Source organism: Tachysurus fulvidraco, chromosome 4 (assembly GCF_022655615.1).
Source record: "Tachysurus fulvidraco isolate hzauxx_2018 chromosome 4, HZAU_PFXX_2.0, whole genome shotgun sequence".
Lineage (NCBI taxonomy): Eukaryota > Metazoa > Chordata > Actinopteri > Siluriformes > Bagridae > Tachysurus > Tachysurus fulvidraco.
Genome location: NC_062521.1, coordinates 27,137,208 through 27,160,666, shown reverse-complemented (window position 1 = coordinate 27,160,666; position 23,459 = coordinate 27,137,208). Strand labels below are relative to the sequence as shown.

At 37.1% G+C, this 23,459-nt stretch overlaps 2 protein-coding genes across 5 annotated transcripts; both read left to right on the top strand.

The window, feature by feature from the left end:
* The first annotated feature begins 4,073 nt into the window (after positions 1-4,073).
* On the top strand, positions 4,074-7,731 carry scpp1 (secretory calcium-binding phosphoprotein 1). 2 transcript variants are annotated; one of them, XM_027178649.2, is made up of 9 exons: positions 4,074-4,277; positions 4,416-4,470; positions 4,557-4,604; positions 4,699-4,749; positions 4,847-4,876; positions 4,967-5,002; positions 5,121-5,159; positions 5,491-5,556; positions 6,587-7,731. In XM_027178649.2, exons 2-9 carry the CDS (start codon positions 4,417-4,419, stop codon positions 7,199-7,201), a joined length of 939 nt encoding a protein of 312 aa, XP_027034450.2. In that variant the 5' UTR covers positions 4,074-4,277; position 4,416; the 3' UTR covers positions 7,202-7,731. The 2 variants fall into 2 exon arrangements, with proteins under 2 accessions (XP_027034450.2, XP_027034440.2); XM_027178639.2 differs by having other exon boundaries at positions 4,074-4,285.
* Positions 7,732-18,007: 10,276 nt separating this feature from the next.
* tnip2 (TNFAIP3 interacting protein 2) lies at positions 18,008-22,121 on the top strand. Of its 3 annotated transcripts, none has more exons than XM_027178714.2 (6): positions 18,008-18,562; positions 19,148-19,429; positions 19,814-19,894; positions 19,988-20,194; positions 20,585-20,705; positions 21,066-21,264. In XM_027178714.2, exons 1-6 carry the CDS (start codon positions 18,260-18,262, stop codon positions 21,122-21,124), a joined length of 1,053 nt encoding a protein of 350 aa, XP_027034515.1. In that variant the 5' UTR covers positions 18,008-18,259; the 3' UTR covers positions 21,125-21,264. The 3 variants fall into 3 exon arrangements, with proteins under 3 accessions (XP_027034515.1, XP_027034507.1, XP_027034499.1); XM_027178706.2 differs by having other exon boundaries at positions 18,014-18,562; positions 19,148-19,420; positions 20,585-20,701; positions 21,066-22,121; XM_027178698.2 differs by having other exon boundaries at positions 18,026-18,562; positions 20,585-20,701; positions 21,066-22,121.
* The last annotated feature ends 1,338 nt before the right edge of the window (positions 22,122-23,459 follow it).

Below are 23,459 nucleotides of genomic sequence, written 5' to 3'. Positions count from 1 at the left end.
TAATTACTGGAAAAACAGGCCACCATTGGTCAATCAGGGTTTAGTATGTATACAACATGTTTGACAGATTTCTTCAGCTCAGATATGGAAAATTTTCTAAATGACCTAAATGAGCTACTCTGTACATACGAACACTGCAAATCAAGAAGTAGGTTTAACGATAACACTGAAACGTTATGTGACCAACATTGTTCAGAATCTGGGGCTGGTCTATGGTTAGTTTGTGAGTGATGATGTAGAAAATAATTCTCTAAAATATCAGAATTATGTGCAAATCTTTCAGGTAATACCTTACAGATATTCAAATTAAAATAAAAATTTAGTTGTACAGCAATACTAACAAAGGATATTGTCTCAAAGCAGCTTTACAGAACATAAACATAAACCTAAGATAATAACTGATTATATAATGATTTGTTTCAAGAGTCATTTTAAATTGGTGCATTGTTACAAATGGTTTGTTCCATTTATTACTCCGTTAATCTAAACCCAATAAATTGTAGGATTTCTCAAAGCAGTTTGGACAGTAGTATGAGTGACATTTGGTAACGTTTAATCTGTTTACTGTCTTTAAAGAAACCGAATTGAAAGTAAGCCAGTGAAAAGTATGAGTAGCTCTGTGTGTTTGTTTGAAGCTGGCATCATGCAGACCATCTGCCAAAACCTTGAAAAGACTTACACATTCGTGTGGGTGGACTAATTATATGTCACATTTATGTATAAACCACAGCATGTGGCTGAGAGGACTGACATCGTCTAGCAAATACAGAAAATGTTTTGGTGCAATGGTGGCTTTTGGATATTCTCCCAAGATATGTCTGGGGTTTTTTGCCATAAAAATACATTTTAAATGTAAAAATATATTAAATAAACATTTACACTAAAAGGTTGTACTAGGAGTTGTTTCTTTCTTGTTTGCTTCAGTGATTCAGGTTTTCTTACAGACACTGGTCACTAAATTAAAGCATTGTACTTGTATCCACATATCACATACGTTATAGTGATATTTTCGCTTGATAAGTTATTAAAATTTTAACTAATAATTTGTGGAAAATTAAATTTTTAGACAAATAATTTCAAATAAGGCTCAAAGATTCAATCAGAAGAGCAATATGTTATTAATTCACCACAGAGACACATGTACACATTATTGTAGCTATTTCATGATAGACTTGTAATGAGAACTCAACACTCTTACACAAACTTTTTGGCATATTGAACTTTTCCTCCAGAGACAAAATAGACACATATATAATGTCTAGAATGATACAGGAAATATTATAATTTAATTTTTTGTCATTTTTTTCATCACATATTGGTGTAGGTTTAATAGTATAATCATACTGGATAATATTTGGGTATTCCAAACCTTAAAATAGAGAAAGTTTGATATTTTTTTCTCTAGATATTTGGAAGCTCAGCACCACTGTGTGACTGCGATGTTCAGGCTTTATGATGTTTTATACCAGAGTGATGCTGAATTTTCAAGTTTGGTAAGAAGATTTATTTTTATTAATTAACTGTTATTTAATAACAGCAGCTGTAAATCACATGATCAAATTAATGTGCTTTTTTTAATACGTTAGTGTTCCTATAGTAACTTATTCACTGATTTCTATGGGGACGAGTGTTGTTATGAACCTATGTTAAGGTCTAATTATTGATCTGAATTCTTTTAAATTATTTTTGCTATTCATCTGCAATTTAGCCACCGTGCCCCATAGTGCAGATGTGATGAATATGACAGATTCTCTCATGCAGAGTATTCAATACATGTCAGATTTTTTTTACAGCTCTTTCAATGTTGCTCTTGGTTTCCTGGCAACCTATCAGATACGTTTTTGTCTTGTCATTTTCATGGTGATGTCATTTTCTCTATGTATTAATGAGTATCTATGTCTTTACATTGTTCCATGGTACACCCAATGTTTTGGGAATTATTTTATAACCCTCTCGTAATTAATACATTTCGACCATGCATTTTTGTAACCTTATTGTGAGCCATTGATTCAGCATTCGGATGAAACCGAGAAGAAAAATCCTACGGAATTATCGAGTCTTTATTTGGATGGCTTTCGTGAGTGAGCTGCATGATGATTACTGTTTAACTGTTTGTGATTGGTTCGTCCTAAACACAGCCGCAGCCCCAGTTAAAAGATGGTGTACATACTTATGCAACCATGTTTTTTTTTGTTATTTATTTTCCTGTTTGTCCTTAAAATATTTAATTCTTTTTTGTTGTTTTTTGTAAATTTTTATATCCGTTTTAGACAAACAGTAATCAGGAGTTAAACTCCAACCCGACTGAAAGAACTCCCAATGCTCATTTGTAACCCAGAGTTTTCCGTCTGACTTTCTGAGGCCTCGTTTCACTCAGACGTCCTTACAGACAGACATGTGGGGTGTGTGCATGCTGTGTGTCTGTGAGTGTGTCTGTGGGATTGTCTGGCAGCTGTCCTGACTTGATTATGTGCTGTTATTATGGGGAATGTTTGTACAGTGAGAATACTACTTCCTCTGGTTGCATGCAGCAGACCAAATAAGGAATGTCCGGATATAATGTTTGGTTTGAGAAAAAGGGATAAGTCAAAAATATTTACTGTTGTAGGAATGTTTTCTGAAATGTTCCTAATATTAATGCTTTTATTGTAGTTGTGCTCTTGAGATTGAAGGTATTTTGCAAATTTGAGGGAAATCTTCAAAATATTAGGCTGAATGGTTTCCTAAGAATCCTACACTATACCCCTGCTAAATATAAACAATTTAAACAGTAGCTAAGCAAAGTGACTAAATAATTCAGCCAAGAGTTTATTTTAAAACGGTCAGGCAGTGTATCAATCTTCCATGTAAAAATGTTTCATCTACATACACACACACACACACACACACACACACACACACACACACACACACACACACACACACACAGGTTTCCTTTACACACAATGCCTGAGGAAAAATATACACACATACATTTTTTGATCACTCATCCTTTACCCGTTCAATTTGTGTCTCATTCAGTTTACAAAATGCTCTTTAGAACACTTTTGCACGCTAACAAATTACTACATGTTAGTTTTGTCTTCCAAACTATCCTGTGTATACTGAAAAAGTTGGAGAGCAATTTTGTGTGTGTGTGTGTGTGTGTGTGTGTGTGTGTGTGTGTGTGTGTGTGTGTGTGTGTGTGTGTGTGTGTGTGTGTGTGTGTGTGTGTGTGTGGTTGTGTGTGTGTGTGTGTGTGTGTGTGTGTGTGTGTGTGTGTGTGTGTGTGTGTGTGTGTGTCTGTGTGTCTGTGTGTGTGTGTGTCTGTGTGTGTGTGTGTGTGTGTGTGTGTGTGTCTGTGTGTGTGTCTGTGTGTGTGTCTGTGTGTGTCTGTGTGTGTGTGTGTGTGTGTGTGTGTGTGTGTGTGTGTGTGTGTGTGTGTGTGTGTGTGTGTGTGTGTGTGTGTAAAAAATACATTTTTACTTGTGATTGTGTGTGTTTGTGTTTGTGTGTATAGATGAGACATTTATGCTTCTTTATTTGCACTTGTGAGTGTTTGTTTATTCACTTGTGCAAGTGTCTGAGACGTTTACTTTTTTCCAAACGTGTATGTCTGAGCCATTTTGTGCTTGTGTGTGTGTGCATATGAGACATTACTGTTTTTTGTGTGCATCTGTGTATGTATATATATAAGTGCTGCTATATGTGTAAAACACAGGAATGTCTAGCCAAACACCAACTGCCCCTCTCAATTAACATCAAATCACACACTGCATGTGTTTCATAGTGCGTCTGTATACAGTAACACACATAATTAGTATTCAGAGCTTAAGGGGTGGGGGGGGGGGGATAACCTGCCCGCAGAAAGTTACCACAAAAAGTTATTATGTCTTCGTTCTACACATCCTGTGTGTGGGATGAGACTACGGGCATGCTCAGTGCGCTCTGTCCACACACCCTATAGTTTACTGTCTTAAAATAGACAGACAGAAGCGGAAGTAGTGGGACAGTGTTCGTGTGTCTGTGTGTGTGTGTGTGTGTGTGTGTGTGTGTGTGTGTGTGTGTGTGTGTGTGTGTGTGTGTGTGTGTGTGTGTGTGTGCACATGCCCCCACAACACTACACTAAAGCTGAGCTGGCAAGGAGGAAGTGATGTGCTCACTTTAACGTAAAGTCTGGCAGATATATAGCAGCTCTCTCATCCCTGACTTCAGCACAAGTGTTTAATCCACACTTTCCATTGCGACTCAGCAGCACAAGAAGACACACCAGACACTCGCTGGGATTTACATAGAAAGTAAGCAGGTAAGACTCTCTCTCTCTCTCTCTCTCTCTCTCTCTCTCTCTCTCTCTCTCTCTCTCTCTCTCTCTCTCTCTCTCTCTCTCTCTCTCTTTTGTTTTAACAAGAAACTCAGATTTTTATTGTGTGTTGCAGAATGAAGCTGACTTTGGTGATTCTCTGCCTCCTCGGAGCTGCCAGTGCAAATCCAGTAAGTGGATGTAAAATTAAAAAAAAAAATACAAAGAATTTAACATAAGAATGCAACATGAAGAAAAAATAAACCATTTCTTACAGATTTTGCACAGCGTTGCCATGGAGACAACAGATGCTGCGTCAAACTCTGTGAGTATTCTCAATCAGCTTTCCTATGTATAATAATCAAATTTTTACTAATGTTACACACTACTAATACACTCCATATTTTTTTCCATCACAGACCTCCTCAATGTCGGAATCTACTGAAGAAATCAATGCTGTAGACCAAGATGTAGGCTTAATTGTAATTCTTAAAGCAGTTTGAAAAATGCATTTTAAAATGATCTTCTAACATGGGTTTGTTCTTGTTGTTGCTGTTGTTTATTCAGAGCTCACAGGAAAATACTTCTGAGGACACGGTACGTGCAGTTGATATTCAGACTTTATTTTGCACAATATTAAGCCGTACAAATAACGAACTAAGCTTTTTAAACTAAATTTCTGAACAGACCTCAGAATCTACAGAGTCCAGCTCTTCTGAGCAGGTACGTCAAAGAGATTGGATTCTGTCTAATATTTGATATATTGAGTTTTTTAACACATGTATTTATTTATTTATTTATTCATTTGTTTGTTTGTTTGTTTGTTTGTTTGTATGAACAGACTTCGGAAAAAAGCCAAAGCCACTCTCTGGAAGAACGGGTAATGATCTCATTAAAACTTCTTCAGACTTCATGATCCATGTTGTTTTATAGATTGTATTATGATGATTAGTCACATTTATATAGAAATGAAATAAAGTTAAATATGCAGCATTTTTTATTATACAAGAATTTTATTTTACATGCAAAATTATTAAATTTAAATATTTTTTATTGGATTTTATTTTACATACTATTAAGGCCTATTAAGTAATAAAATTTTATTTATTTTTTTAAATGCATCCCTACAAGATCAAATGGAAAAAAAAATATTTGTCCATTTTATCTATTACATATTTTATAATAATATAATTATTTATATTTTGGGATAGTTTGCCACTGGAGAGACTGGAACGACGGTCGATGACAGCCAAGGAAGCAACGAGAACTTGCGCAAGGTAGGAATGTTAGTTAGTGTAACATATTGTCATGTGTATTGTATTGTCAAGTGGATTTTTTTTGTTTGTTTTTTTTTTTCTTGCACCTTAAAGTTGCTGTTCATGTGTAAGGATGCAAACATTCTTGTATTCGTTTTACACTTAAGGGTCAGTTCAAATTTTTTACACAGTAACTGTATAGTGCTTTTAACAACAGACACTGTCCAAGATCCTCTTTAAGAAACTCCAGACGTAGATGAAGACCACTACTGAGTGAGCTAGAGGCATTTGTGCCATGGAAAAACTCCCTGAGACAAATCTCCAAAATAGAGTCTAGATAGTGGGAGCGTAAATGATTAGAGACAAGTCTTTACAGGATGTTCAGGAAGAACAGATGCCCCACAGTGCAGTCATCTATCATTACAGGAGCAGTTCTTAGGTACGAGTCTACAGCATCTAGGTAAGATTATTCTCCAGAGAAATGGTGAGACTCTAGTATTATTTGTGTGGGATATAAACAAATAAAGTAGAGAATCAGATTGAAGAGATGAGACACAATAGGATGTGAACCAGGAGGAAAAAATGGTTTAGTCTGACAATTAGTCCATTTGGCTGACATCATCATTATACATATAATGATCTCAGATTTGAAGTAGTTAATATGATGCCAATTTTAATTTTTCTGTCAATAAACATTAAAAAACATTACACTTTTGTATGAAAAGTCGAATTTTTATTCAATACATTTTGTTTCACAGGTAACCCTAACATGTTTTATATATACAGTATATACTATATGTTTCCTATGATACCTTGTGTGTATCTGAGAAATGTCTTGATGTATCATAATAAGATTTGTTATTTTGCATTGATCTAATACAGGAAATTCACATCTCAAAGATCCTCCACTTTTTGTTCATTTTCGAGAGTTTGTGGTGATTCACCTTCATGAAATTTTACATGGAAGAAACCTTAAAATGAAGTGGTTTTGTAAGCAATTTTTGATATTTTGTGGTTCAAAATATCTCACTTCTGATCTCTTTTTCTACAGAATTGGATCCGTGTCTTTAGCCCCCAGGAGATCAGTTCTGAAGACAACAGCACATCAGTCAGCATGGCGTTAGTTAGCAGCGAGAACAGCAAATCTGCAGAAATCCAGGAGAACAGTTCCAAGAGCAGCAGCAGCAGTAGCGAGAGCAGCGAGTCTACAGAGAGCAGTGAAAGCAGTGAGAGCAGCAACCTAGAGAAGAACTCCAACAGCAGCAGCGAAAGCAGCGAGTCGATCGAGAGCCAAGAGAACAACTCCAACAGCAGCAGCAGCAGCAGCAGTAGCAGCAGCAGCGAGAGCAACAGTGCCGAGTCGAATGAAAATCAGCCGAAAGCTTCTGACAGCAGCAGCGAGAGCAACAGTGTCGAGAACAGCGCCATGAAAAGCAGCAACAGCTCCAGCAGCGAGAGTCATGAGTCTACCGAGTCTGCCGAGTCGACCAATAGCAAGCAGAGCAACTCAAATGAGTGTCAGCCAGGAGCCGCCTGTGACAGTGCCAGCGACAGCACCAGCGACGAATACGACCTTCAGAGCGTCGGAGACGACGGTGCCAGCGACCCATTTAACAGCTTCCACGTGCCTGACAGCACCGAGCACGAGGTCGCGTTTAGGAGATGACCGAACACACCCTGACATTCTGATTATTACTCTAGCTAGTGGTAGTGACTCTGTTCTGAAATGTGCAGTGGTGGAAATCCCAGGAGAGAATTATCATCACGATAATTACAGCATTAAAAGATGCAGGCCTCTTTATTAACACCGAAGATTCATGTTTCTATCTAAAATAGCTTTAATCTGCAATATAAGCTAGGTGTGTTAGAGAATACTTTCTGTGTGCTTTAGAAATAAGGACAGCTTTTATTATTGAAGCTTTTAATATAGAATACCTCAGAGAATCGGCTTCAGATTAAAACGACACTAAAAAAACATTTAGCCCATTTATTCTCATCACTTCAGTTGACTTATTTCTCAAATACACTCCAAACTATACCAAGAAAGTTCTCATTGCATCACCAGCTCTCAGTTTCTCTTTGTCTTTTTGCTTAAAAATATTTGAATGTAACTGTGCAAGTACTCTTCTTATTTGCTGAACGTATCTATTAATTTTATACAATAAAATAAAATATTTATTGTACTTGAATTTTATTTTACATGCAGACTTATAAAATAAAATATGCCTTAATATATTTATTTTTCTTGGATTTTATTTCACACACACAGCTCTATTATATTAAATTCGATTTTTTTGAAACGGTAAGCTCTATAACATAAAATAAAATATTATTTTATTTATTTATTCATTGTACTTAGTTTTACACACATCAATCCCATATGATAAAATGTAAGAAAACTAAATAAGAAATAAAACTCATTATAAAAAATGAAATCAGATTAAATTATATTAGCATAATAATGTATTTATAATATTTCATTTATTTTTTTAAACACACATAGCCTTGTAACATATTGAAATAAAATATTAATTGCCCATTATAATAAATTAGGGTTCTTTCTTTTCTTTTCTTTCTTTTTTAACAAGGAAAGAATCTGACATTATACAGTACAATGTAAACAGTACAAACATTTCTACAAACCGTCAGCCTCAGGATGAGTCGATTCATTTCAGTGAATTTGTTAAGATTATCAATGTATGTTCTATAAAACGCTCATTAAATTAGTTAATTAATTAGCTATATATAAGCATCTTGTAACTCGGTGAAGCTGATCAGTGGGTCTCCTTATGTACAAATGACAGGAGCTTCCACTAGATCCGATGTTTTGGTTTTTTTTTTTAATATTTTTTAATACTACATTTCTTGTTTAAATGCTCCTGTGAAAAAACAGGAATCTTTCTTATTTGTTTGTTTTGATCATTTTTAATTGGATGTGTTTATCAGACGTCCGATCTTATTGAACAGTTCTTGAGACTTTGTGTCTGTGTGTATGGTTTATTCACCAGTCATGTGGGTTAGGATGTGGTAAATAATATGCTTTCTCTCTTCTCCACCACTCAAACCTCAAGATCTGTGACAGTAAGCATCATTCTTATCCTAAAATAACAGGTTCTTTAATTGTAATCCTTTAAAAAAAACTCCACAGTTTCAGAATCCGTCTTAAACATTATTTTTCAACAAAAAACTAAAAAACCAACAACAGTTATTAACTCTTTAAATTCTGTCCCGGTTGTGAAGCCATGCTCATAAGGAATTGGGTACAAAAAAGTGAGCTGTATATGTATTTTTAAAAATAATATAATTTTTGTGTACCATAAAGAAGATGATTCTGGGTTTAGATCCGTCATTTCCGATGATTTTATCACGTTCATTTGATCTGGGATGGTTTGTTCTTATACTAACTCCATCTTCTTGTTAAGTTTTTAATATAAGTTTTACTTCCTGGATTACTAATTTAACATTAATCCACTTAAAATTATAGATGTCTAAATAAACCGAATCCTTAATTATTAAGCCGTGAAATGTTTTCAGCATTATTCCAGAAATATTTTCTATTTTGTGTAGTACAGTGAGATGGATATTTTTGGCTTTGGCATGTTGGCTGCGTATGTTCCACTATATTTCCCTATTTGCTCTATTTTATTAATTTATCTTTTTTTTTACCTTAGTGTTAATCAGTGTAGCGTGTTACTTTAACACAGTTACTTTTGACAGTAACTAATACTGTAACTCATTACTTTTTAAATAAAGTAACTTTGTTACCGTTACCATATGGTGCGTTTGTGTGTTACTTTTTTAAATTAATTCATTTTGGCTGAAGTGTAACCTACAGCCTAACCTGTTTACAGCAGCGACGCATTGTAGGATTGCGAGAGCAAGACGAGTTTCTCAAAGTGGAAATTATTTCACTTTAGTTGAGCCTAAAGTAAAAAACTTTTAGTCAAATGTAAGCTGTGTTTCTGTTTCTGGTTCGAAGGTACGATCTACTGCGATAAACAGAAACTCCAATCTGGAGGTAGAAACTATATGCCTCGACGAAGCTAGAATCTAACCAGGTGTCAGTGGACACACTCGAAGTGAGTCAAACCCCTCCAGCCAAACAACAGCAACTAGATTTTAACCGGACTGTTAGCCAGGGACAAATCAACAAACAGTTTTGTGTTTGTATAGACCATAATGCATAAAAGGGCATTAATGGGATCATTAAAGAACGTTCTTTAAAAAAGTAACTAAAAAGTTACTTCTAACAGTAATGCATTACTTTTTGGTGTAAGTAATCAACAAAGTAATTGAGTTACTTTTTGAATGAAGTAACTAGTAACTGTAACTAGTTACTATTTCTTAGTAACTAGCACAACACTGGTGTTAGTTAAAATTGTCGAAATGTTAGTTTTTTTTGGACTTGTTTTTCATCAAGAACGGTCGCAAAAAGCATTTCACTACACATTGTACTGTCTATGACTGTGTATGTGACAAACACAATATGTACTTGAAATGAAATGTTATGAAGCTGGGCTAAGCTGGGCAGAAGGAATCGCAGCCCTAATAAGATTAACTGCACTGGTCTAAAACTCTGCTAAGAAAGTAATATAGCATAAATGTTTTTTTAATTAACAAACAGGGAAAAAATTAAGCACTAGTTTTAGTATTTCAGGAAGAAGTACATAGGTCTTCACCCATTGTTTGAAAACTGTTGCAGACGTTCTATTTCAATTCGATTCAAATTCAATTTTATTTGTGTAGCCCTTTTAACAATATACATTGTCTCTAAGCAGCGTTACAGAGCATAAGAAATATTGTACAAAAAAAATTATTATACAAAGATTAATATAATACAAAAATTCAAGATTAATATTAGACTTATACTGTATATAAAGGAGTTTGTATTTATCCCCAGTGAACAATCCTGAGGTGACTGACGTGACTGTGAAAAGGAAAAACTCCCTTAAACGAAAGAGGAAGAAACCTTGAGAGGAACCAGACACAAAAGTGAATCTCATCCTCATTTGAGTGACACTGGAGGGTGTGAATATAAACTGTTCTAAACACCAGAGAGTGCTATTATGAATAATGTCCTTTCTACAGTCAGATAGAGTCTGACAATTGTGTATTGATTAGGAGGTTGTTGTCCTCAAAGACCACATGGAGTTGGTATCTTCTCACTGAATGTCTGAAATCATCTCAAAGCCGAATAAGTGGAGCTGGTACATCTATGGATGCCTCAGGATCCTCACAGGGTTGATGTCCCTCTCACTGAATGTCTGAAAGCTTCCTGAAGCAGAACATAACTGGACTGGTACAATCTCTGAATGCCTCGGGATGGGTAGAAAAAGAGAAGGAAGTGGAGAGGAATTAGCGTAGCTGCTGTTCATAATATTAACCAGCACTAGATGATAATGTGCATCTGATTATATCTTCTGGATCACAAGGTTATGGGATTTATTATGTGTATTCCTGACTAAAGAGACAAGTCTTTAGAGGAAGTATATTCCACCAGCTCTGTGCCAGAATAGAGGAGTATTATAGAGAATCTACCTTGTACCCTGAGAGATTGTGGGACCAGTTGATAAAATAAAATCATATTATAATAAAACCAGATAATAAAATCATATTATCTTATATCATGTTAATTGTTTATATCATGTACTGTATGTACATCATGTTGTGTGTGTCTTCTATTGTATTAATTCTATTGTTAAATCCATTTTTATGGTAAGTTTATTTTTTTTTTAAATCGATATATTTTATTAATTTATTCTCTTTTCTTCTTATTGAATCTATTTGTATAATGCAAGCAGTCAGAAAGCATCTCTACATGTGGGACTGTGTATGGTTTTATTTGTTTTTGTTTGTTGAAAAAACATTTGTTTGTTGATATATTTTAATTGATTTCAGTTTGTTTATAAAATCGTTGTCTGTTTTCAGTGCGTTTTTCAGTTACAGTATTTTTTCTTTTCAGTTTTAGTTATTTCGTTAGTGAAACGAGTGAGACAAGTGCTGCAGTGCATGATGGGAATAAACAAGCTGCTTCTATTCTGTGTTCCACCTGAGACTGAGCTGAAGACTCATTATGTTTATATCCGTCTTGCTGAAACTTGGCCTCAAGAGTTGCAACGCTGCACTGCTCATTACGAAGGTCATCGTTAGCTCAATTAGCATCCTGCCAAGCACACTGAGTGCTCTTCCTCTCCACCACTCAGACGGCAGGTAGTAATTTTACCGTCTGGTTCGGCCTGACTGCCACAAAAGAGAAGGTCAAATGGCAGGGCATCATGCGGTAACCAGAGAGGATCCCAGCCGTCATCCCTTACATCCGAATTATACTATTTAACTTCGCCTTAATTCCAGAGTGATGCACTTTCATAAAAAAAAAATAAATAAATAAATAAAAAGCACAACAGAGAGGGACAAATATTTGCAACAAGACAACAAATAAAATAAGGAATATATATGAAAGAAAGAAAGAAAGAAAGAAAGAAAGAAAGAAAGAAAGAAAGAAAGAAAGAAAGAAAGAAAGAAAGAAAGAAAGAACAATTACATAGAAAAAAAGAGAAAAAAATGACCGCTTATTTTAATGTTATTTTTTCTCTTTTTGTATGTATTTTTTTTTTCTATCAATCCCTCTACAAAACATCACAGAAAAATATAACACAATTGTAAATGACTCAAACCATTTAGACAAAAATTAGGAGCAGGAGGGGGTCAGGGGTGAGGGGTGGTTGTGGAAGGTGGCAGGGGAGTGATTGCACACTGAAAGTGATGGCTCTAATGGCTGCCATTGTAATGGAAAAAAAACATGATAAAGTGCCATTTAGGGAGCTGCTTCATCAAAGAAAACCTTGGTCAAACAACCATGGCTTTAAATGGCTAACAGCCTGGTGCTCACCTCACACACCCCTCACACACACTCTTCACCCCCCACACCCCTCACACAGACTCTTGACCACCCACACCCCTCACACACACTCCTCACCTCACACAGACTCTTTACTCCACACACCCCTCACACACTTGACCCCATACACCCCCCACACACACTCTTTACTCCACACACCCACACACACACACTTTACTCCACACCTCCTAACACAATCTTTACTCCACACACTCCTCACACACACTCTTCACCCCACACCCCTCACAAACACTATTCACCCCCACACACCCCTCACACACACTCTTTGCCCACACAACCCTCAAAAACACTCTTCATCCCACACACCCCTCACACACACTCTTCACCCCACACCCCTCACAAACACTATTCACCCCCACACACCCCTCACACACACTCTTTGCCCACACAACCCTCACACACACTCTTCATCCCACACACCCCTCACACACACTCTTCACCCCACACCCCTCACAAACACTATTCACCCCCACACACCCCTCACACACCCTCTTTGCCCACACAACCCTCACACACACTCTTCATCCCACACACCCCTCACACACACTCTTCACCCCACACCCCTCACAAACACTATTCACCCCCACACACCCCTCACACACACTCTTTGCCCACACAACCCTCACACACACTCTTCATCCCACACACCCCTCACACACACTTCACCCCACATACCCCTCACACACTCTTCGCCCCACACACCTCCCAAACACACTCTAGACCCCATACACCCTTCACACAGACTCTTCGTCCCACACAACCTTCACACACACTCTTTGTCCCAGACACCCCTCACACACACTCTAGACCCCATACACCCCTCACACACTCTTCGTCCCACACACCCCTCACACAAACTCTAGACCCCACACACCCCTCACACACACTTTTCACCCTCCTGTGATCTGGAAAAAGGTACTGAAGTATTCGGGCCCTCATAACCAAGTCAACTGAATTCACACACACACACACACACACACACACACACACACACACACACACACCCTCATTCAGTATACATCTATGGTTACAGCACCACTTATATAAACACTGCTTATACTGCTTTTTTTTGCATTGATCACTAAACAATGCTGTCAATAACTGCTGCTATTGTAAGTGCATATAATTATTGTTTACATCCTCTTATTCACACAATGTTCAATACAGTCTGTACACTGCCCCTCAGACAAAAAATGCAAACACCCACCAAAAATATTCCAACTAAACTTTTCCATGCTTATATTAATGTCATATGGACCACAGCTGAATATCTTGTATGATTAACAACGTATGTTGTTTTTTGAGCTGTTCAAAAGGATCCTACACGGAGAGAATGAAACACATCCTCTAAAAATCAGAGGTCACTAACTTGCAAACTTTAATAATAGGTCCAGACAAATCTCCAGAAGAAGGGGGGGGGGGGGGGGCCCAGGGCCAAGCACAAGTTAAGATGGAAACAAATCAAAGAAAGAGGTTCAGAGTTTCTGGAATGCATTTCTGTACCCTACCAGAAGGTGGCAGCAAAGCTACAAATCCCGTGCAGCCACCGTTTCCTTGACATCAGAGGGACTTTCTGAAATTTCAACACTGAGTTTCACAAACAGCATAATGTTAATAGCTAATATTAAAAAGCTTTCATGCAGCTGTTCGAAAGTTTGCTAATTACACCACATGTAAAATTACTGTTTTATAGGACAATCTTCAGATAGTTGCGTAAGCACTAGCGTCATTTACAGTCTAGACATTGTGTGGTTCAAGATAATGAAAGGCATTATGGGGCTATTATGTAAAGCCCTGGTTCTCAGCTGCAGCTCAGGGAGCTCCCCACACCTCATAGAGTTCTTCTTCCCACTCTTAAGATGACACGTTTGATCGTTAACAGAGTGTTTTTAAAAAGGGAAAAAAATTTTAAATTGCAAGGCAGATGCCTGAGAAACTGAATGTTAACTCAGTTCCAGACAAACATGGACTGATATCTACTGTAGGTTGATGTTTTTAATACTGCTCCTGTTTGCAGGGTTTATATTGATGCCCTCATCCTTCTAACACGTTAGCATTTCTACAGTAACCGTTAATTCACTTGTAAAGTTATTGAAAGATGTTTAAATAGGATTTTTTAAAAGACTCTTTGCATAAGTCGGAGGTAATGCTGTAACATTTTCAATTTTACCTTTTGGCAGAAAACTTAGCAGCTGGTGAGGAAACCATTATTATTAATGTAAGTGATACAAGATTAAAATAAAATGTCAATTCATAAAAACATATTTAATTAATTTACTAAATATAGTCCTTTGCAATTTGCTGCAGTATAAGTGGAATTAGGACTCCACTTTAGAACTCTAAAAAAAGTGATAAAGTTCCCTAATGACTGCTATCTAAATAAAGAAACATGAAGAATTGTCCTCTAGGGTACAGATAAATGTGATGAAATGCCTTCAAGGCTACAGTTATGTGTTATAAAATGCTCTCAAGTGTGCTGATGCGTATGATAAAATGTGATCAAATGCCCTCTAGGACGTTTACTTTTGAGGAAATGTGATGACATGCCCTCTAGGGTGCTGATGCGTATGTTAAAATGTGATCAATTGCCCTCTAGGACACATTTACTTTTGAGAAAATGAAGGAAGAAAACACACCGTTGCAGAAAAATAATGGTCAGAATGGGAACAGTAAGTCTGCTGATGCTGGGCTGCCCTAGAGTAATAAGTTTGCTATAACAACATTCCTGCCTCCACCTTGTGTGTGTGTAGTTTGCATGTTCTCCCTGTGCCTTGGGGGTTTCCTCCGGGTACTCCAGTTTCCTCCCCCGGTCCAAAGACATGCATGGTAGGTTGATTGGCATCTCTGGAAAATTGCCCATAGTGTGTGAGTGTGTGAGTGAATGAGAGTGTGTGTGTGCCCTGCAATGGGTTGGCACTCCATCCAGGGTGTATCCTGCCTCGATGCCCGATGACGCCTGAGATAGGCACAGGCTCCCCGTGACCAGAGAAGTTCGGATAAGTGGTAGAAAATGAATGAATTAATGAATGACCATTCCCACAAGAATATTACCACCTACTGTGCACTACTTACTAAATGCCCCGATGAAACAGAAAGTAAAGGAGGATGTTCTTTTATAGGACAAAAAGAAAAGTCACTGCACTTAATAAACAAACCTAACATAAGGTGGCATTATAAAGAGGAATATTGTTATTATTTAAATAATAACTACTAAATTCTATGACCACATAGTACAGTGTGATATCAGATTCCTGTGATTTCCAGGCCTGTTTCCTTGAATTAAAGAATTATTGGATTTGTTGTTTTTTTTCTTTTCTCCTGTTACCTGTGCTGATCACGTCCATATAAAATGTCACCAAAAAAACAAGCAACCATCTGATTCATATCGGAATAATTCGACAGTGTGAACATAGATTCCGAAGAAACGGTCGTTTTATCTAAGATCATAGAAAAACTAGCAAGAACTTGTATATCTGGTGAAGTAAAATGTATAGTTTCTCTTACACCAAACAGTCACACAAGTGAAAGTATCATGCGCTCATTCAAAATTCAATTACAAGTGAAAGCCGCAGATTAAAATGATACTTCACCTAAATATAGTGAAAACATTTAAAAGTGAAAAAGTTTTTTTTTTTATATATATATATATAGTACGAAGGTCAGGGTGAGGTTAGGCGTATGGAAGAACATGACTTAACTCTTTTTTTGTTTTATTCCTATAATTATTTTTTACAGACATAATAACACTGGTGGCAGTGCAAGGCACACCATGTTCCTAACCCTGGTCCTGGAGAATTTTGTGTCTTGCACATTTTTGTGTTTTCCCTATGTTAACACACTCTCAGGGAGTTCTGATAATAGCTGATGAGTTTCATCAGGTGTGTTGTAACAGGGAAAACACTGTTACAGGACAAGGTTAGTACAATTAGTACGAGGACTAATGTTAGGAAACTGTGTCAGGAAACTGTGTCATGTCCTTGTTATTATTGCAATTTTAGTGACTTGTTAAAAGCTGATATCACAGATGTCTGTGTGAATAAATAAAATTGGTAGATGTTGTACCTCAGGAATCTCTGTGGAGAAAAGAAACAGCTGTCAGCAACGAGGCGATCTAGAGATCACATGATAATAAAAGATGGTGTGCAGGGTAGAAAAACACCTGCTTATTGACGCCTCTGCCAGTTTAGATCTGACATAAATCGATAGATAGATAGATAGATAGATAGATAGATAGATAGATAGATAGATAGATAGATAGATAGATAGATAGATAGATCGATAGATAGATAGATAGATAGATGACGGATTGGTGGATGACTAGACAGACAGACAGACAGACAGACAGTCAGACAGATAGATAGATAGATAGATAGATAGATAGATAGATAGATAGATAGATAGATAGATAGATAGATAGATAGATGATTGGATGGATGGTTGACGGATGAACAGACAGACAGATAGATAGATAGATAGATAGATAGATAGATAGATAGATAGATAGATAGATAGATAGATAGATAGATAGATAGATAGATAGATAATTGGGTGGATGGTTGACGGATGAACAGACAGACAGACAGATAGATAGATAGATAGATAGATAGATAGATAGATAGATAGATAGATAGATAGATAGATAGATAGATAGATGACTAGACAGACAGAAAGATAGATAGATAGATAGATAGATAGATAGATAGATAGATAGATAGATAGATAGATAGATAGATAGATAGATAGATAGATAATTGGGTGGATGGACAGACAGACAGACAGACAGACAGACAGACAGATAGATAGATAGATAGATAGATAGATAGATAGATAGATAGATAGATAGATAGATAGATAGATAGATAGATAGATAATTGGGTGGATGGACGGACAGACAGAGAGACAGACAGACAGACAGACAGATAGATAGATAGATAGATAGATAGATAGATAGATAGATAGATAGATAGATAGATAGATAGATAGATAGATAGATAGATAATTGGGTGGATGGACGGACAGACAGAGAGACAGACAGAGAGACAGACAGACAGACAGACAGACAGATAGATAGATAGATAGATAGATAGATAGATAGATAGATAGATAGATAGATAGATAGATAGATAGATAATTGGGTGGACGGACGGACAGACAGACAGACAGACAGACAGACAGACAGACAGACAGACAGATAGATAGATAGATAGATAGATAGATAGATAGATAGATAGATAGATAGATAGTGTTTTGAAACAAGTGAAGGACAACTGTCTTTTTGTAGACATCAATGTTTAATATGATTTAAATGGCATTAAATGTTTAGAACGTTGAGTAAACGACAGAATAATTTAGGTTTTTCTTTCTTTCTTTCTTTCTTTCACTCCAAATCTCTTCATTTCCACTTGAACTTGTATTAAACTGAAGTGAGCATTAGAAGTGGTAACCTTAGTGCCAGAGGAAATGTGTGTAAAAGTATAAAGTAAAGTCCAGAAATGTGACTCGACAATTAGCGGAAGATCTGAACATTCAGCAGCGTAAAAAACCGAGTGTCGTGTGTAAAAAAGTTCTCCGAATAAAGCGCTAGTCGATGGCGCAGGGGGAAGTCCCTCAGGAAATCCCCGCACTGCGAGCCATTTCCAGCGTGAAAAACCTTCTGAGCTTCTCTTTTACAAAGCCATGAACCCAAAAACACCGAGCTGAGGACAAATCTCACATATGTGTGCAGTAAAGTGTAAGGTAGACGGCCATTTCTTAAAGAGAAACTAAGACAGAAAGCAAGAAAGAAAGAGGCGGACATTAATAAAGATGGACGACGACGTTACGAAATTACGGAGTTACGCAACTTTGAACACTTTTTACCACGAAACTCAGCAGGAGATCGTCAATTTAAGCAAACAGATTTCATCCCGAGACGGAATTATAGCTGAATTAAGAACCAGGTTGGCTAAATATGAGAGGACGTGTGTGCTAGTTGAGGGAGAAGAACCGTGTTTGGTTGGACCATCCAAGTCTCTAGTGGAGAGCTTGTGTAGAGAAAAGCACAAATTACACCAGAAGCTTAAAGAGGCTGAAGTGGAATCAGCCCAGAAACTGGAATCTAGCAAAAGAGTGAGTAACCTCCTTTCACTATGATTTTAATCTACTGCTTCATCTGAAATCCATCTAGGACATGTAGGACATCTAGGACCATCTTACACTTACAGCATCATCATACACTCTTACTACTGTTTGTAACTGGTTTTCTGGAAGGAATCATCGAGGGTCCGTGTTTCGTACTATTTTTATGTATATTTATTTAAATGTTTTCAATTGACAAGGTTCATGATTGGACATGACGGGTGAGAGATACGCCATTAAAGCGTTTGTCTAAAGCTCTTTACATTTCCTAACATTGCTGACACTTTCATCCAAATACTGATCCGGACAGTTGAGGTATAATGATTTTACTCAGAGACTAAAAATGGCAGCTTGGCAATGCTGGGGTTTGAACCTGAAACCTTCCTATCAGTGACCCAAATACATAACCACTGAGCCATCGCTTCTTGATAGTATAATACAGTATTACACCATGAGGTGTTAAAGAGAAGTGAAAAGGTCTTGATCTTAATTTTTGTTTAAAAACTGGAACTACCACATGAATGTTCAGCACTAAGCATTGTGGGAAATGATGTCAACATCTGCTCCTTCCTACAGGAGATCCAGAGCCTGCAGCAGAAGCTGAAGGAGAAGGAGCTGATGCTGGAGTGGCCCGAGCACGAGAAGGATCGCGAAATCCAGTTTCTGAAAGCTGAGCTGGCAGCACACACCCGGGTGCAGGCCACCCAGCATGTCCTGTGCAACTCTTTGGTTGATGAGGCAGAGCTGCTCAGGGGGCAGCTGGGAACAACGGTCCGAGTGTGTGAGGAGCTACTTGGAAGGCTGGAGAAGCAGAAGAACCTGCCGACTACTGCTGAACATAAGACCCAGGTCAATGAGGTGTGTGTGAGGGTTTGGGAATGGTGTGATGTTACATATAGGTTTGTTTGAGCTTTGAGTTTTGTTTGTAAATAAAATTCACATTATATTATTTACTAAAATATACAAATCGATAGATGTCACATCCAATAAAACGACATGAAATGATTTCATTAATAACTCTGATTATTTATTTATTTGTTTATTTACTTACCTGTTTATTTACATTCTTGCCTGCTATATTCAACCCGTCAGGTGCATCCTCAAGCATGCATCATTATAAAATTTTATATAATTTTACTGGAAATAATAGAAATTCAGTTTAATCATGCAACAGAATTAAGATCATATGTTTTTAAACTCTGCAAAATATCATTATTTGAAGCCTTTTATTCCTCTCATCAGGTGACGGAGTCTGCCGAACTGCATGACATTATCGCCAATTTACAGGATGAGAACCAGCAGCTGAAAAACAGAGTGGCATACGTAAGTCCGTAACTCTACTCTTACGTTTCACGTCTGTGTTTTGGGAATCTGTTGTTCCTCTAATGCCTTTCTCTGCTCCTGTTCCTGCTCCAGGTGGAAAACTTGAACTCAAAGTGGCAGAAGTATGACCAGAGCAGAGAGGAATACGTCAGGGGCTTGTGTCAGAAGTTGAAGGAGACTGAAGGAGTGACGATGTACAAGCAGGAGATCAACCGTCTCAACAGCCTGCTGGAGGAGATGCAGGAGCGCAATAGGCTGAGCCGAGAGAGGGATGATCGCATGCAGATGCTGGAACAGCAGGTCATTAGGAATATGTGTTCTCTACACACAGGCACTGCATTATGTTTAAACACCAGCTTATTCCATGTAACAGCTGAGGGTCAAAGGTCTTGTTCAGTGGCTCTCTGGCAATATACAAATTAGTACAAACCATACATAATGTACACTGTGAATTAAAAACATATTCATAATTCTATACACCAACAAGATGTTTTGGAGAAAATTTGTTATATTTCACTAATTCACTGAAACGCACTGTGTGAAAAAAAAAAAAACACAGCTTCACTAGCACTTTGATTTCCCACATGACTAGACAACCATCAGTGACATCCTTTACCTGGAGGATGTTTGCTTCCATCTAATATTTACTTTACTTTTGTATTCAGTTTGTTTCTCTATGTCCTTCTCCAGGTTCTCGCTTACATCGAAGACTTTAAGTCGGAGAGAGCGGACAGAGAGCGGGCTCAGAGCAAAATCCTGGACCTACAGGAAGAAGTGGGGCGTCTACAGCTGCAAATCCAGTCCCAGGCAAGTCAGTCAGCATTGTTCCTACTTTAAACCGTGAAACACATCATACACATTTTTCAACTCATTTACATTTTCAGCATTTGACAGACAACCTTATCCAGATCAATTCATATTTGTCTTGCTTATACAGCAGAGTAATTCAGGGTTAAGGGCCTTGCTCGAGGGCCCAGGTTTGGCAGCTTGGTGGCCTTGGGATTCTTCTCCTATTATTTAGGCTATCACTAGGCTTATAAATACGTCTAATAATCTAAGGATCTGAATATAAGAGGTCTTGTGATCAAGGCAAAGGAGATTTTTATTAACATGCCTTATTGCTATTTCCTGTATTTGCACTTAAAGACTATTTTTATTCATTTATACCCAGAATTCCAGAGAACCCACTCCACGGAGGACCCTGACGAACATAAAGAAATCAAGCCGTAAGCAGAACGAAACAGTCGGGCCATTGTTGCGGAACAGCCCTCCGGACTCGAACGCCAGGCGGCCGAACGCTCAGCTCACAGCCTCCGGTGCGTTTGAGCTCCAATGCCCGCGATGTCTCACCATGTACGATGAAAAACACACGAAAGAGTACATGAACCACTGGGAGGAGTGCGCCAAACTCTGATTTCTGCACGTTTCACACTCACACAAGACAAGATGCACTACAGAAGTGTTGTGGAAGGCATGTAAAGGTACAAAAATGGAGAGAGGAGAGGAAAAAAGAAAGTGAAAATTGAAAAAACCCCAAAAAACACTGGGACAACAAACTTTTTTGAACAACCTTAAAGCCAAGTTGTACGACCTTCACATCTGGATGGGAATACATACTCAGACTGGACTTTATATATATATATATATATATATATATATATATATATATATATATATATATATATATATGTATATGTATATGTATATGTATATATCAACCATTTTAGGGATTTTACTCCTGAACTACAATTGAATCTAGAGAACACACAGAGAAAACGACCTCTGACATAAAATGGGTCCACAGAGTTGCACAGCACAGTATAATTTTATATACTATTGTGCTGGTGCTCCTTTCTGATTGGTTGAAAAGGTGCTGAATAACATTCTATCACAGCAGCACTGACCGTCAGAGTGATCAAAGGTGTGATCCGTTATTGTAACGGACGTCGTTAAAAAAAAACCTGCGTGAACATTTTGAAAGTATCCAGGAGTATCCATTGCGTCTCTTTGTAGGGGTCTGCGGTAAAGTTTTCCCACATGGACAGAAAACAACCAGCTTTGTACTTCTGGTTTATTAACTGCCATAGAGAAGCTGGTGAGGGGATGACACATAGTGTCCCTTGCTGCTGTAACAAATTAGATAAGAAATTGACGTTCTATTACGTTAAACAGAACTATAAAAAGAGTTTGCTAATAAACAGGGTTGCTGTGATGTAAGAAGAATTAATCACTTTGTGTACTGTTATTGGAAAGGAATCAAGTTCACCGGCATGTCAGTATCAGTAACTTTACCAGTTATAGATTAGTTTTTCTAAAACAGCATTTGTTTATTTCTCACACAGGTACTGCCTTTAACTGCAGCTTTGTCGGTCGATATTGCTTTAAAAAAAAAAAAAGTAAGTGTGTGTATATGTATGTGTATATGTATATATACGTGTAAATAATACACACACATATATGTATATATACGTGTATATAATACACACACACACATTATATATATATATATATATATATATATATATATATATATATATATATATCCTTATCTATACTTAATATTTATGTTTTCTATGTACAATTAAATCCATTTTTATTTCTTTTTGAATCAATACACAGTTTTGAACTGATTTCTGTACCAAGTGCAAAAAGCTCATTTTATTTGAGATTATTATTATTATAATTTTTTCTAATTAGTTCTACAATCCACACTCGGTTGCTTAATATACCTCAGTGAGTGTCTCTTTGTGGACTTGCAGCACTTTCTTTCTTTCTTTTTTTTTGGAAAATTTACTTAAGGTAAAATGATCTTTGTTTTTAAAAAATATTACACGTAAGCTTTTTATAAAGGTAAAAGTATAAAATTTGCATTTATTTCACTCTCACGGTGCTATTTTGTTTTACATTTTTTATTTTGTACTTCTTGTATATTATGTAAGGACACAGGTTCTAGTCTCTTAAAGTGTATTTAAAGTGAGAATGAAGAGCACATGAACGGCTCACAGTGTTATTAATCGCTTACGCAATCCGACATGCTGAAAACTGCGTGTTAAGTTGAAGTAAGCAGTGGTGGTAGCGTTTGCCATGCAGCGGCGATTGCTGTCAGACTTGGAGGCGTCGTTTTGACTGTTAGGTACTTGCCACTATATCGCCTCTACATTCGAAAACATTTCTAGTTCTAAGTAAGAAAGGAAGTTCCCTACATCCTGGTAAGATGAGACATGAAAGCATCGAGTCTCAGTCTGTGTAACACGACAGCCTACAATTTCAACACGTTTGAAGCTAAAATATCAACAGACAACATCAAATAATGTCTTTGTGTGGGGGGGAAGAATAAGGAAGAGAATGTGTGGGAGATTTATTTTTGTAATAAAATGTTTGCTCTTTTCAGAAATTGAGTCGAGATTATTTTACCTGATTGTGTATTGTGGTATTAAAGAAGTGATTTTTAATTGGAGAAAAAAAGTCCCAGAAATAATATGTTGATAATGATGATGATGATGATGGCTGTGAGAAGGTCATGTGACAGCAGGCCCAATTATAGAGAAATTATATTTGGTGCTGT